The sequence below is a fragment of the Gorilla gorilla genome, chromosome 20, assembly GCF_029281585.2.
Source record: "Gorilla gorilla gorilla isolate KB3781 chromosome 20, NHGRI_mGorGor1-v2.1_pri, whole genome shotgun sequence".
NCBI lineage: Eukaryota > Metazoa > Chordata > Mammalia > Primates > Hominidae > Gorilla > Gorilla gorilla.
In genome coordinates this window covers 24,803,556-24,816,244 of record NC_073244.2, presented here as the reverse complement: position 1 = coordinate 24,816,244, position 12,689 = coordinate 24,803,556, and the positions used below count along the sequence as shown (strand labels likewise).

At 53.0% G+C, this 12,689-nt stretch overlaps 1 protein-coding gene across 7 annotated transcripts in view; it reads right to left on the bottom strand.

Annotated features, from left to right (window-relative positions):
* Positions 1-4,939: 4,939 nt before the first annotated feature.
* PGPEP1 (pyroglutamyl-peptidase I) overlaps positions 4,940-12,689 on the bottom strand; it is a 30,894-nt gene continuing 23,144 nt past the window's right edge. For 3 of the 7 annotated variants that reach the window (XM_055372166.2, XM_055372172.2, XM_055372167.2), the window contains one exon: positions 4,940-11,535. In XM_055372166.2, the coding sequence (XP_055228141.1) occupies positions 11,343-11,535 (193 nt within the window). In that variant the 3' untranslated portion in view covers positions 4,940-11,342. The remainder of the gene's footprint in view (positions 11,536-12,689) is intronic. The other 4 variants (XM_055372168.2, XM_063701819.1, XM_063701818.1 and 1 more) reach the window with 3 other exon arrangements.

Here is a 12,689-nt window from a genome sequence, read left to right as displayed (position 1 = left end):
GTGCTGGGATTGCAGGCGTAAGCCACCGCGCCTGGCCCCTGTCCAGCTAATTTTTAAATTTTTTTGTAGAGGCCGGGTCTCACCACGTTGCCCAGGCTGGTCTGGAACTCCTGACTTCAAGTGATCCTCCGACGTTGGTCTCCCAAAGTGCTGGGATGACAGGCATCGGCCACCATGCCAGGCCTCTTTTCAATTTCTTGATGGATATATTGACATCCAAAAGTTTGAAGTTGTGATTGAGTCTAATTTGTTGTCCCCTCCAAATCCCCAAGTTTTCATCTTGTCCTTGTGGAGGGCAGGTTTTACGTTGCCAGCCAGTTAAGGCCAAGACTCGGTTCTCCTGCCTGCTTCTCCCCAGCCATGACCTTCTGTCCTTTCTGGGCCTCTGGCCTCGGTCAGGTGCCCTTCCCTCCCCCTCTTCCCCCCCGCCCCCCACCCCCGTGCTCAGCAGGGAAAGCGGACCGTGGCAGCTGAGTATGAGTCAGCAGGGCTGGGACCATGGGGGGCGGAAGTGGTGGGCTCAGCCTCGGGGACCGGCTGTGCGAGTTCCTGCATAAACTGGCCAGGAAGTGGTCAGCTGAGGCTTCCCCCACGTGCTTGCTGCCCGGAACCCATTGGCCGGGTAACCCTGGGCCTCCCCCTTCACGCTCCACATTAGCAACCCAGTTCACACGCTCGCTCCCATCATAATTCTACTGTCCACAGTGTGTATTTATGAAGCACCTACTGCATGCCAGGCTCTGGCTGAGCTCGGATACGCAGCCCTGTGATGGGGGTATGGAGATCTGCTCTGAGTCACAGGGGTAAACTGAGGCTCGGAACAGGGCAGCTCTGTGCCTGAGTTACACAGCACAGCACCTGGGTGACCTAACATCCCAAATCGTCATCCTCGGCTGGCTAAGTCCCTGTCTGTGTCTCCGTGTCCTCACCCTAAACAAAATATCTGGAGAATTTCCACTTTTCCTCTTTGTGTCTATCTCTCCGTGGCTTTCCCTCCATTTCTGCCTGTCTCTCATCGTGTCTATCTCTGCCTGTCTCTGCCTCCCCATGCCCTTATCAGCACCGTACAGGGAAGGGAGAGGTGACAGCCTCACCCACCCCTCCCTGCTTCTGGGGGACTTGGACATGTCCGGGCAGGTCTGAGGCACTCCTGGTAAAAACTGGTGATTGCCTGGAGGCAGGGAGCCAGAACCCGAAAGAGAGGGTGGGAAGGTGGAAGACGTGTGGGGGAAGGACTCAGTTGGGATTTCTGGTGCTGGACTTTGCCCCCTTACCGCCACCCCAGGCTGTCATCACACTGAGGATGTCTTGAGACCACTGCAGCATCTTTCCCAAACCTTGGATTTTGAGGGATGCATAGGAATCCTCCAAGCATCGATAAGGGCTTTGGGGAGGGTGGTTCTGGGAAGAGGAAGTAGGGGATATTGAGACTGCTGGGGGTCAGCAGAAACAAGGGAATGGGGTTCAAATGCCCAGTACAGAAATCCTATTTCCTGTAGGCGAAAGGGAGCCACAGAGGGTGTGAGAGGCTCAGCAGTTGGAATGGAGTGGAAGGGCAAGAATGGAGGCCAAGATCCTCATCTTTTCATTCTTATTTTATTTTTTTAGATACAGGGTCTCACTCTGTCACCCAGGCTGGAGTATAGTGGCACGATCTCAGCTCACTGCAACTTCTGCTTCCCAGGTTCAAGCGATTCTCCTGCCTCAGCCTCCTGAGTAGCTGGGATTACAGATGTGTACCACCACGCCTGGCTAATTTTTGTATTTTTAGTAGAGATGAGGTTTCACCATGTTGGCCAGGCTGGTCTCAAACTCCTGACCTCAGGTGATCTGCCCACCTTGGACTGCCAAAGTGCTGGGATTACAGGTGTGAGCCACTGTGCCCAGTCCACAGCTACTTTATAAGATTTATTTTTACTTTTGTAGAGATAGAATCTTGCTATGTTGCCCAGGCTGGTCTGGAACTCCTGTGCTCAAGTGATCCGCCTGCCTCGGCCTCCCAAAGCACTGGGATTGCAGGTGTGAGACAACGCACCGGGCCGACCTGCTCCTTTGAGTAAGGCTGGGAGCACCCAGGCGAGGGCGGAGGGGGCCTCTAGGGGATGGAGCCTCTTGCAGCCTCTCAGCCATATCCTGGGATGATCCTTGGACCCTTTAACTGCCTGTGCAGCCCTCATCCCAAGAGGGAACCTCCAGGCTGTACTCCCAGCTGCCTGATCCTTGCTGTGTCCCCAGTCCAGGGCTCAGCCCACAGTGGACATTTCCTGAATGACTGGGACAGCCACGGGGTGAGGGGCCTCAGACTGCAGGAGGAGCCTGGTGATTCCAGCGTCTTTCACTCCTGGGAGGAGGCATTGGTGCCTTGCCGAGCCCCTGGCTAGCCTCAGGAGTGGACCCACAACACTCATCTCCTCCCAGCAGTTTATTGCATCCCTACTGTGTCCCTGGCACTGTGCTGGGCACAGGAGACACAGAGGGGGCCCCACACATACCCATCCACCCTCTCACAGAGGCTGTCAATTACCACCCAGAGTGCTACAATGGGGACACCCAGGCAGCTGTAGGAGTCAGAGGAGATGCCTACGTAGCCAGGAGGGCTTCGTCATGGTAACTGTATTTATTTTGTGGGTTTTTTTTTTTTGAGACGGAGTCTCATTCTATCACCCAGACTGGAGTGCAGTGGCATGATCTCAGTTCACTGCAACCTCAGCCTCCCTGGTTCAAGCGACTCTCCTGCCTCAGCCTCCCGAGTAGCTGGGATTACAGGTGTTTACCACCATGGCTGGCTAATTTTTGGATTTTTAGTAGAGATGGGGTTTCTCCATGTTGGCCAGGCTGGTCTCGAACTCCTGACCTCAAATGATCCATCTGCCTTTGCCTCCCAAAGTGCTGGGATTACAGGCATGAGCCACTGCACCCGACCGGGTTTTTGTTTTTGAGATGGGGTCTCACTCTGTTACTCAGGCTGGAGTGCAGTGGCACGATCACCACTCACTGCAGCCTTGACCTCCCCAGGCTCAGGTGATCCTCCCACCTCAACCTCTTGAGTAGCTGGGACTACAGGTGTGGGCCACTGCACCTGTCTAATTTTTGTATTTTTTGTAGAGATAGGGGGGGGGTCTCACCATGTTGCCCAGGCTGGTCTCGAACTCCTGACCTCAAGTGATCCACCCGCCTCGGCCTCCCAAAGTGCTGGGATTAAAAGTGAGAGCCCACACCCTGATCATTGTATTTACTGAGCAATGACAGGGCACCAGGCTCCAAGTTAAGGGCTGTAAAAGCAGAATCTCATTGAATTGCCACAAAAGCCCCATGAGGAATGGGTAAACTAAGGCTCAAGACAGCAAAGGGACAGGTATGGTGGCTCATGCCTGGAATTCCAGAGCTTTGGGAGGCCGAGGCAGGTAGAGAACTTAAGCCCAGGAGTTTGAGACCAGCCTGGGCAATATGGCAAGACCCTGTCTCTACATTAAATAATAATAATAAGAGTCGACCCTATGGGAAAGACCACCCAGATATGAATACCTCCACTGGGGGTGCAAGAACCCTCAGTCCTCTGTGACTCCAAGAAGTTCCCCCAACCCATGGGGTCCACTTGCTCCAGGACATCTTCCTAACTGTTGTCCAAGTCCCTTTGGTGTCAAAAGTTTATTCTCAGAGAGCCAGAGACCAGGGTGTCTTCATTCCTGCTGCGGACAGGCATAGGGAATGAACACGTCCATTTGTGTTCTTCAAGGCCCTCCACTCCAGAGAAGCCGGCCTGGGTTCACATTCCCACCCCTACTCTCCCTGGCCGTGACATAGGGGACAAGGGGCTTCAACTGGTGGAAACTCAGTTTCCCTGTCTGTAAAGGTGGCAATGGCATGGCATCCCCTGTCAGAGTGATGGGGACTTTTTGTTTTTTTTTGAAGTGGAGTCTTGCTTGCTCTGTCGCCCAGGCTGGAGTGCACTGGCGTGATCTCAGCTCACGGAAACCTCCACCCCCCGGGTTCAAGTGATTCTGCTGCCTCAGCCTCCCAAGTAGCTGGGATTACAGGTGCCCGCCACCGTGCCCGGCTAATTTTTTGTATTTTTTAGTAGAGACGAGGTTTCACCGTGTTAGCCAGGATGGTCTTGGTCTCCTGACCTTGTGATCCGCCCGCCTCGGCCTCCCAAAGTGCTGGGATTACAGGCGTGAGCCACTGCGCCTGGCCTAATTTTTGTATTTTTAGTGGAGACAGGGTTTCACCATATTGGTCAGCCTGTTCTCGAACTCCTGACCTCAGGTGATCCACCCGCCTCAGCCTCCCAAAGTGCTGGGATTACAGGCATGAGCCTCCGTGCCCAGCCATGATGGGGGTTTTGTATGCCCTGGAGGTTGATGCAGATCATTGCTCAAATCCCAGTGCCTGTGTCACCACAGGCAAGTTCCTCAACCTCCCTGTGTGTTGGAACAAAGGTCCGCGGTTTTTTGTTGTTGTTGTTTTTTGAGACTGAGTCTCACACTGTTGCCCAGGCTGGAGTGCAGTGGTGCGATCTTGGCTCACTGTGACCTCCGCCTCCCGGATTCAAGCAATTCTCCTGCCTCAGCCTCCCGAGTAGCTGGGATTACAGGCACGTGCCACCACACCTGGCTAATTTTTGTATTTTTAGTAGAGACGGGGTTTCGCCATGTTGGCCAGGCTGGTCTGGAACTCCTGACCTGAGGTGATTCACCCACCTCAGCCTCCCAAAGTGCTGGGATTCCAGGTGTGAGCCACTGCGCTCGGCCAGGCCTCTGATTTTGAGGAAGGAGACCACTGGGGGCAGAATTCCCCTCCTCTCACTCACTCAGCACATGGTCACCAGCTGCCCTGGGCCCAGCACCACTGAGAATAGAAACCCAGTGACACAGGGTCCCCTCTATCCCCGGGCACCCAGGTGAACTCCAGCCCCACATAAGGACACACAGGAAATGTATGCGTATTTCAAGTGTTTTATTTGCTTTCTGTGGTGTCAAATTTGGGGTCTCCTAGAGCCCAGCCCCAGGCAGAATCCGGCATATCCTTCTCCGCCTGGGGGGTCCGGGACACAGGAGTTTCAGAAAAGGCACTGGCAAAAGTTCTAGGGCGGGGGTCAGGGAGAAGCTACGCTGAGCCTGGAGGGACCGGGCCCTGCTTTGGCGGCAGAAAACACAGTCACCTTTGGCAGGGAAGGGTTTTTTCCTAGAAAGAAATTTAAGAAAAGAGAAAAACCTGAGATGTTAGAGGAGCCCCCAAAACCAAGCCGGTGCTCCCCTGGGCAGGCAGAGAGTGAACTCGGCTTCCAAAGGCTCAGGGGAGGCTTGCCCGGCCCTCAGCCAGGCTCAGATGCCACAGGCCTTGGCAAGCAGAAAGCCTAATTCAAATCCCTATGTGGAATCTCCTCGAGACAAAGTGTCACGACACAAAACCCCCAGGCCCCAGACCCCACCTCTGAATGGCTTGGGCCAGACGCTGGTCTGGATCATCAGGAGCCACGGCCACCACCCAGTGACCTTCCTGTCCCTTTTTGTGTGTTCTGTGAGCGCTGGAGAGGCAGGCACTTCTGTGGGTAACTGGGGGAGGCACAGCGGGGAGAAAGAGCAGGAGGAGAAAGGGAATTTCGGGGAGGGGGAGCAGTTTGGGGTGGGACTGGGTCCCTGAAGTCCTTGGAGTCCCCCCCCACTCAGCTTGTGACAACTGTCCTGGAAACCAGGGGACAGAGTCTCTCAGCAGGTATGTTCAGCGTCCACCCGGGAATTAGCTTTCCAGACGTGGGCACTGGGCTGCGCCTGCCCCTCAACAGCCATTCTGCCAAGGGTCTAAGTGGAACCCCAGCCCTCGGCCGGCCTCCTCACTGCAAAAACGGGGATGCTTTCCCTCCCACCCAGCAGCCCCGGGCCCTCATGAGGCACTTGTGCCCAGGGAAGGGAAATTTAATCCGGATTATAAAAACAAAGCCCTCTCCTGTCCCCTCAAGTTAGGATGCTGAGGATGGGTGGCTGCATGGGGCAACCTGGCAAAGACCTGCCTCCTTGACCATGATCAGCACCCCACGCTGGCCGTCACACGGCTCCCAGAGGCCTCAGGATAGAGGCTGGGGCTGCGGAGAATAGGGCTTTGTCCAGCTGTCTCCAAAAGGGACGTCTAGGTTCAGACGCCACAAGAGGCAGAGAGGTCAAAGGCCAGCAGTCTAGACAGTGGCAGCCAAAAGGGGGCCGGCTGTGCGGGACAGATTTCCATGAGCCATCTCCCTCCACCCGGTCACCTCCCCAGGGCACTGGAGTGCAGGTGTAAACATACCAGCTGGTCTTGCTTCCTGGAAGAAACTTCCAAGACTAAAAGGCATCTTGAATCTACTTTTCCAGCTCTCCCACCTGCCCCAGAGTGGATACTTTCTGTTCTAGATGTTTCTATGCCAGCAACGAGCAGAAAAGCAGAGCAGGGAATTCTTTTCGTGTGTGTGTGTGTGACAGAGTCTTGCTATGTTGCCCAGTCTGGAATGCAGTGGCGTGATCTCACACCACTGCAACCTCTGCCTCCCAGGTTCAAGCAATTCTCCTGTCTCAGCCTCCCAGGTAGCTGGGATTACAGGCACGCACCATCCACTCTTGACTAATTTTTGTATTTTTACTAGAGATGAGGTTTTGCTATGTTGGCCAGGCTGGCCCCAAACTCCTGGCCTCAAGTGATCAGTCCGCCTTGGCCTCCCAAAGTGCTGGGATAACAGGCGTAAGCCACTGCGCCTGCCCCCCCCCCCTTTTATTTTTCTTAATTTTGAGACAGGGTCTTGCTCTGTTGCCCAGGCTGGGGTACAGTAGTGTAATCATGGCTCATTGCAGCCTTCACCTCCCGGGCTCAGATAAGCCTCCCAACTTAGCCTCCCAAGTAGCTGGGACTACAGGTGCTTGACACCACAACTGGCTAATTTTTTTTAAATTTCTGTAGAGATGGGGTCTCGCCATGTTGCCCAGGGCTGGTCTCGAACTCCCGGGCTCAAGCAATCCTCCCACCTCAGCCTCCCAAAGCGCTGGGATCACAGACATGAACCATCTCCAGGATTCCCCTCCTTGCCAAGAAACTACTGCCATCTGGGACATTTCCTTCACACATCTGGCTCTGATGGGGAAGCTGTGATTTCGGCCCCCACCCCCTGTCCCTGCCCAGCCCTGCCTCTCCAAGTGGCCTCAGGTTTGTTCCAGCCCTTGATTGGAGCAGGTGGGCTAGGTGGCCCCAAGCTCAGCTCACCCACCTTGAATTCCTGCTTCTTCCTTTCTTTCCTTTCCACTCCATCTTATTTCTTTTTTGAGCTACATCCCCACACGCATGCTACTGACCTTCTTTGGGTTGGGGAGGGGGTGCTAGGGGCCGAATAAAGGAATAAAGGTGCACAGACTTGGGCATCTTAAAAGAGATGCCATCATCAAGTTGGTCAGGGCACCAGGTGCCCTGATCACTGTCCCTGCACCCCTGTTCCCTGCCTCAGCACCAGCACCCTCCATGAGGACTCATCAGGGAAGCCCCCCCAATCACTTCTCACCTTTCTCCCCCAGCCTTCCCACCACACCCCTCAGCCTGTCTTTTCACCATTGACACTTGCCACCCCTATTCCTCTTCCCAACACCTGCCAAGTCCCACCCACATTGCAGACCCTTCCTATGCCACCTGTAGCCCCTACCCCAGGCTCTGAAAATGAGGCAAGAGGGAATGGGACTTGGTCCTTACCTTCTTGCATGAGGATTTTTTTTTTTTTTTTTTTGAGAGAGTCTTGCTGTGTCACCCAGGCTGGACTACAGTGGTGTGATCATGGCTCACTGGGGCTTCAACCTCCCAGGCACAGGTGATCCTCCTGCCTCAGCCTCCTGAGTATCTGGGACCACAGGTATGCACCACCACATCTGGCTAATTTTTGTATGTTTTGATAGATATGGGGTTTCTTGCTATGTTGCCCAGGCTGGTCTTGAACTCCTGGCTCAAGGGATTCTCCTGCCTCAACCTCCCAAAGTGCTAGGATTACAGGTGTGAGTAACCACACCTAGCCCACATGAGGATATTTTAAGCCAAGACCCAACAAAGGTGGAAAAACACACCAGAGAGTGCACAGATGAGTTCCACCAAAAGAAAAATATTTGTAAAAAACTTGGCCAGGCACAGTAGCTCACACCTGTAATCCCAGCACTTTGGGAGGCCAAGGCAGGCAGATCACCTGAGGTCAGGATTTCAAGACCAGCCTGGCAACATGGTGAAGCTGCATCTCTACTAAAAATACAAAAATTAGCCAGGTGTGGTGACGGGCGCCTGTAATCCCAGCTACTGGGGAGGCTGAGGCAGGAGAATTGTGTAAACCCAGGAGTTGGAGGTTGCAGTGAGCCGAGATCACGCCATTGCACTCTAGCCCGGGTGACAGTGTGAGAATCCGTCTCAAAAAATAAAAATAAAAAATAACAATGAGAAAAATAAAATGAGCCAAATCTTGTGCATTATGAGGAAGGATGGGATACTGGCTTGACTCGGTAAGGAAATGTGAAACCACTGCAAGAACACAAAGATGACACACACACACTTGACAATGAGCAGACAATAGGTTATATCTCTAAGGAGCTATGTCACACAGTGCTTTAAACACAGAGGCGAAATGAAGACAAAAGAAGGATGGAAGTGTGGAGCCCGGGGCAGGTGCTTAGCTCAGTTCAGGCCTGGCACACCCCCTTCCCCATTTTGCCCCTGTCTTGGCTAGACCTGTTTTCTCCTCAGAGGCCCAGAGACCAGACCTTTGAGGAATAGAGCAAGATGAAACCTGAAGTTGCTTTCCACCAGACCTCTGGGTGACCCCTGAGTCTTCAGTTGTTCCCCACATTCAAAAGAGGCCACAGCTTCCCTTCACAGAAGCTGGGGGGACAGATGCAGTGATGTCTCCCACACTCTGGATTTCTCAGGACACAGAGCTACCAGGGGTGTGGAGGGGGCATTTCCAGCAAAAAAAAAGGCTGGCATGGAGGGAACAATAGTGTCCCTACTCATTTCCACCTGTCAGTTACAGTCCACACCCACTGCCAGGCGCCCACTACAAGTCACCCGCCAGCATCCACCTTCCCCTCCAGAGAAAGCCCAAGACTTGGAAAATGTGTTTCACAGAAACCCATCAATCCCGTTCCCAAACTATCTAGAAACCCAACAGAGGTAGGAACCACTGTCAGCATCAGAACTGGAGACAAGGAAGGTGAACGCTGAAGAAAACAAAACTCTCAGCTGCTTTAAGAAAGAACTGGGCTGGGTGCAGTGGCTCATGCCTATAATCCCAGCACTTTGGGAGGCCGAGAAAGGAGGATCAGTTTGAGTCCAGGAGTTCGAGACCAGCCTGGGCAACATGGCAAAACCCTGTCTGTATAAAAAATTTAAAAATTAGCCAGGTGTGGTGGTGCATGCCTGTAGTCCCAGCTACTCAGGAGGCTGAGATGGGAGGATCACTTGAGCCCGGGAGGTAGAGGCTGCAGTGATCCATGATCACACTACTGTACTCCAGCCTGGTCAACAGAACAAGACCCTATCACAAAAAAACAAAACAAAACAAAACAAAAACCTAGATGTTGGGAAACCAACAAGATTAGATTCCAACTGTGTCACACTCAGGGAAGCAGTATAGCCACATTCCCCCAGGCCAAAATAGAAACTGATTTCCAGAACGTGCATTTCACTCAATTAGTTTCACTGTGGGGGTCGTCCTCTCTCCCTAATGGGCAGCAAGATGTGGCTGAACTTACGTCATCTGAGGAAGTTTACATCATCTCATCCCTGCCTGGTAAGTTCAAGGTTACCAGGAAGTGAGATAAAAATCGACTCCTGACTCCTGGGCGAGTGTCCAAAAGCAATCTACATAAAACCCTTTGGCCGCCCGGAATTCCTCCTGCCCAGACATGCCGGGACATGCAGAGCTCTGCCAACTCCAGCCCCCGCGCCCCCGTTTTGAGCCCCCCGTGCCACCCCGCTAAGGAGAACAACAAACTCGTCCCAGCACCAAAACCTTGAAGCTCCAGGCCAGAAGTGGGGGGGGGGGGGGTTTCCGCTGATGTGGAGTTTTACATATTAAAAAAGAAAAGTCAAAAGCAGACAAAATCCGCCTTTCCACAGGTGGCCCTGGTCTCCATGGCAACAGCTCATAGCTTGGTGTTGAAAGGACCACGACCCCCATGGCCACATCTGGGGCGGCAGTCCCACCCCGTCGCCTGGCCACGGACCCCATGCCTTAAGCAAAGGGGCCTCATTTTTGGCCCTAAAACAAAGACATACCATCTTAAGTCCAATTGTTTTGAGACAGAGTCTCGCTCTGTCACCCAGGCTGGAGTGCAGCTGTGCAATCTCAGCTCACTGCAACCTCTGCCTCCCAAGTTCAAGCGATTCTCCAGCCTCAGCCTCCCAAGTAGCTAGGACTACAGGCACTCATCACCATGCCCGGCTAATTTTTGTATTTTTAGTAGAGGCAGGGTTTCACCATGTTGGCCAGGCTGATCTTGAACTCCTGATCTCAGGTGATCCGCCCACCCTGGCCTTCCAAAGTGCTGGGATTACAGGCATGAGCCACTGCGCCCGGCCAAGACATGGCATCTTAAGTCCAATTTTCAGGGCAGGAGGCAAAAGTGGCCTCACCCTGGTGGGCGAGTGGGGGTGGGGGGAAAACACTTTTGTTGTTGGCTAAAAAGCCTGCATTTTAACCAAAGGGAATATAAATTACTCTGTGCCCAAACTAGCACTATTTAAAAAAAAAAAGAGAGAGAGAGAAGAAAGAAAGAAAGAAAGAAAAGAAAGAAAAGAAAGAAAGAAAGAAAGAAAGAAAGAAAGAAAGAAAGAAAGAAAGAAAGAAAGAAAGAAAGAAAAAATGCCATATCCCAGGGTGGCCCCAGAAAGGGCCAGGCTGTTGAGCACAGTTCAAGGTCGAGGACGCATTGAGAGGCTTTTAAATTTGGTAAAAGCCAGTCTTGGATATAAAATGAATTCTGAAATTCCTTCACCAATGGACAGGAAAGCAGGTGAACACATGGCCCCAGCCGTGGTATCGCAGCTCATGGATCCACCAGACCAAGATTCTCCCTGGGCATCTGGACCTCCCAGGCTGGCCTCCCTGGTCACGGCAGCTGTGTCCCCAGATGCAGGGAGGAAAATGGGAGAAAAAAAAATTTCACCACTTCCCTCAAATCAACCGGAGCTTTTGTAGAGAAGGAGGAAGAGGAGGTGGGCAGATCAGAATCTCTCTTCCAGATCGGATCCCCAAGCTGAAGAGCTTGTCTTTTCCTGGCCACACCCCAGAGGGTGGATGTCCCCTCGTGGGGTCCCCAGCAAGATGAGGTCTTAGGAGACCTAAGCGTCCCTCAGTGTTTGTGGCAATAGTTGATTTTGCCCTCTGACTGCTCCAGGAGGTCCAACATCTCCTCAATGATGGCTCTCAGTGCCCTGCCCAGCTGGTCCGCGTTGTACGGCTTCCCCAGTGGGGGCACGTGGACGAAGGCTGATCGACCGTGACTCTGGTACAAAGAGGTGTAGTAGGTAAAGTCGCAGAGATATCTAAGCCGCAGGGCATGGCGGGTAAGAGAGAGACCAAAACGGGGTCAGAGGGGCAATCTGTAGACCAAGGTGACAGTACCCATCCAAAACCAAGGGGAGACCCCAGCCTTACCAGCAACCCACAAGATGGAATAACACTCTCCTCCCTCCCCAGGTTGGCAAAGATGAAAAAAAAATCACCAGGGGTGGTGGCACGTGCCTGTAGTCCCAGCTACTCAGGAGGTTGAGGCGGGAGGATTGCTTGAGCCCAGGAGGTCAAGGCTGCAGTGAGCCATGACTGCACCACTGCACTCAGCCTGGGTGAGAGAGTGAGATCCTGTCTCTTTAAACACACACACACACACACACACACACACACACACACACACACAAATTGACAACTCCCAGTGCTGTGGCACATGTGGGGAAATGGGCAGAGTGAGCTGTTGCTGGTGGGAATGCACGCTGGTTGTCCCCGTGTGGAAGGCAATTTGTCAGGCTAGTAAAATTATAATCACCCAGACTTTACAACCTGGTATTTCCATTTTTTGTTTATTGAGACAGGGTCTCACTCTGTCACTCAGTTTGGAGTGCAAACTCCTGGCCTCCAGTGATCCTCCTACCCCACCCTCCTGAGTAGCTGGGACTACAGGTGTGCACCACCACCACTGGCTTTTTTTTTTTTTTTTTTTTGAGACAGAGTCTGCTCTGTTGCTCAGGCTGGAGTGCAGTGGCACAACCTCAGCTCAGTGCAACTTCTGCCTCCTCGGCTCAAGTGATTCTCCTGCTTCAGCCTCCCGAGTAGCTGGGATTACAGGCGTGGGCCACACCACGTCTGGCTAATTTTTGTATTTTTAGTAGAGACAGGGTTTCACCACGCTGGCCAGGCTGTTGTGAAACTCCTGACCTGTAGTGATCTGCCTACCTCAGCCTCCCAAAGTGCTGGGATTACAGGTGTGAGCCACAGTGCCTGGCCCTATTTCCAGTTTTTATTTTTATTTATTTATTTTTTTGAGACGGAGTCATACTCTCGCCCAGGTTGGAGTGGAGTGTTGAGATCTTGGCTCACTCCAACCTCCGCCTCCCGGGTTCAAGCGATTCTCCTGCCTCAGCCTCCCGAGCAGCTGGGATTACAGGTGCCTGCCACCACATCCGGCTAATTTTTATATTTTTAG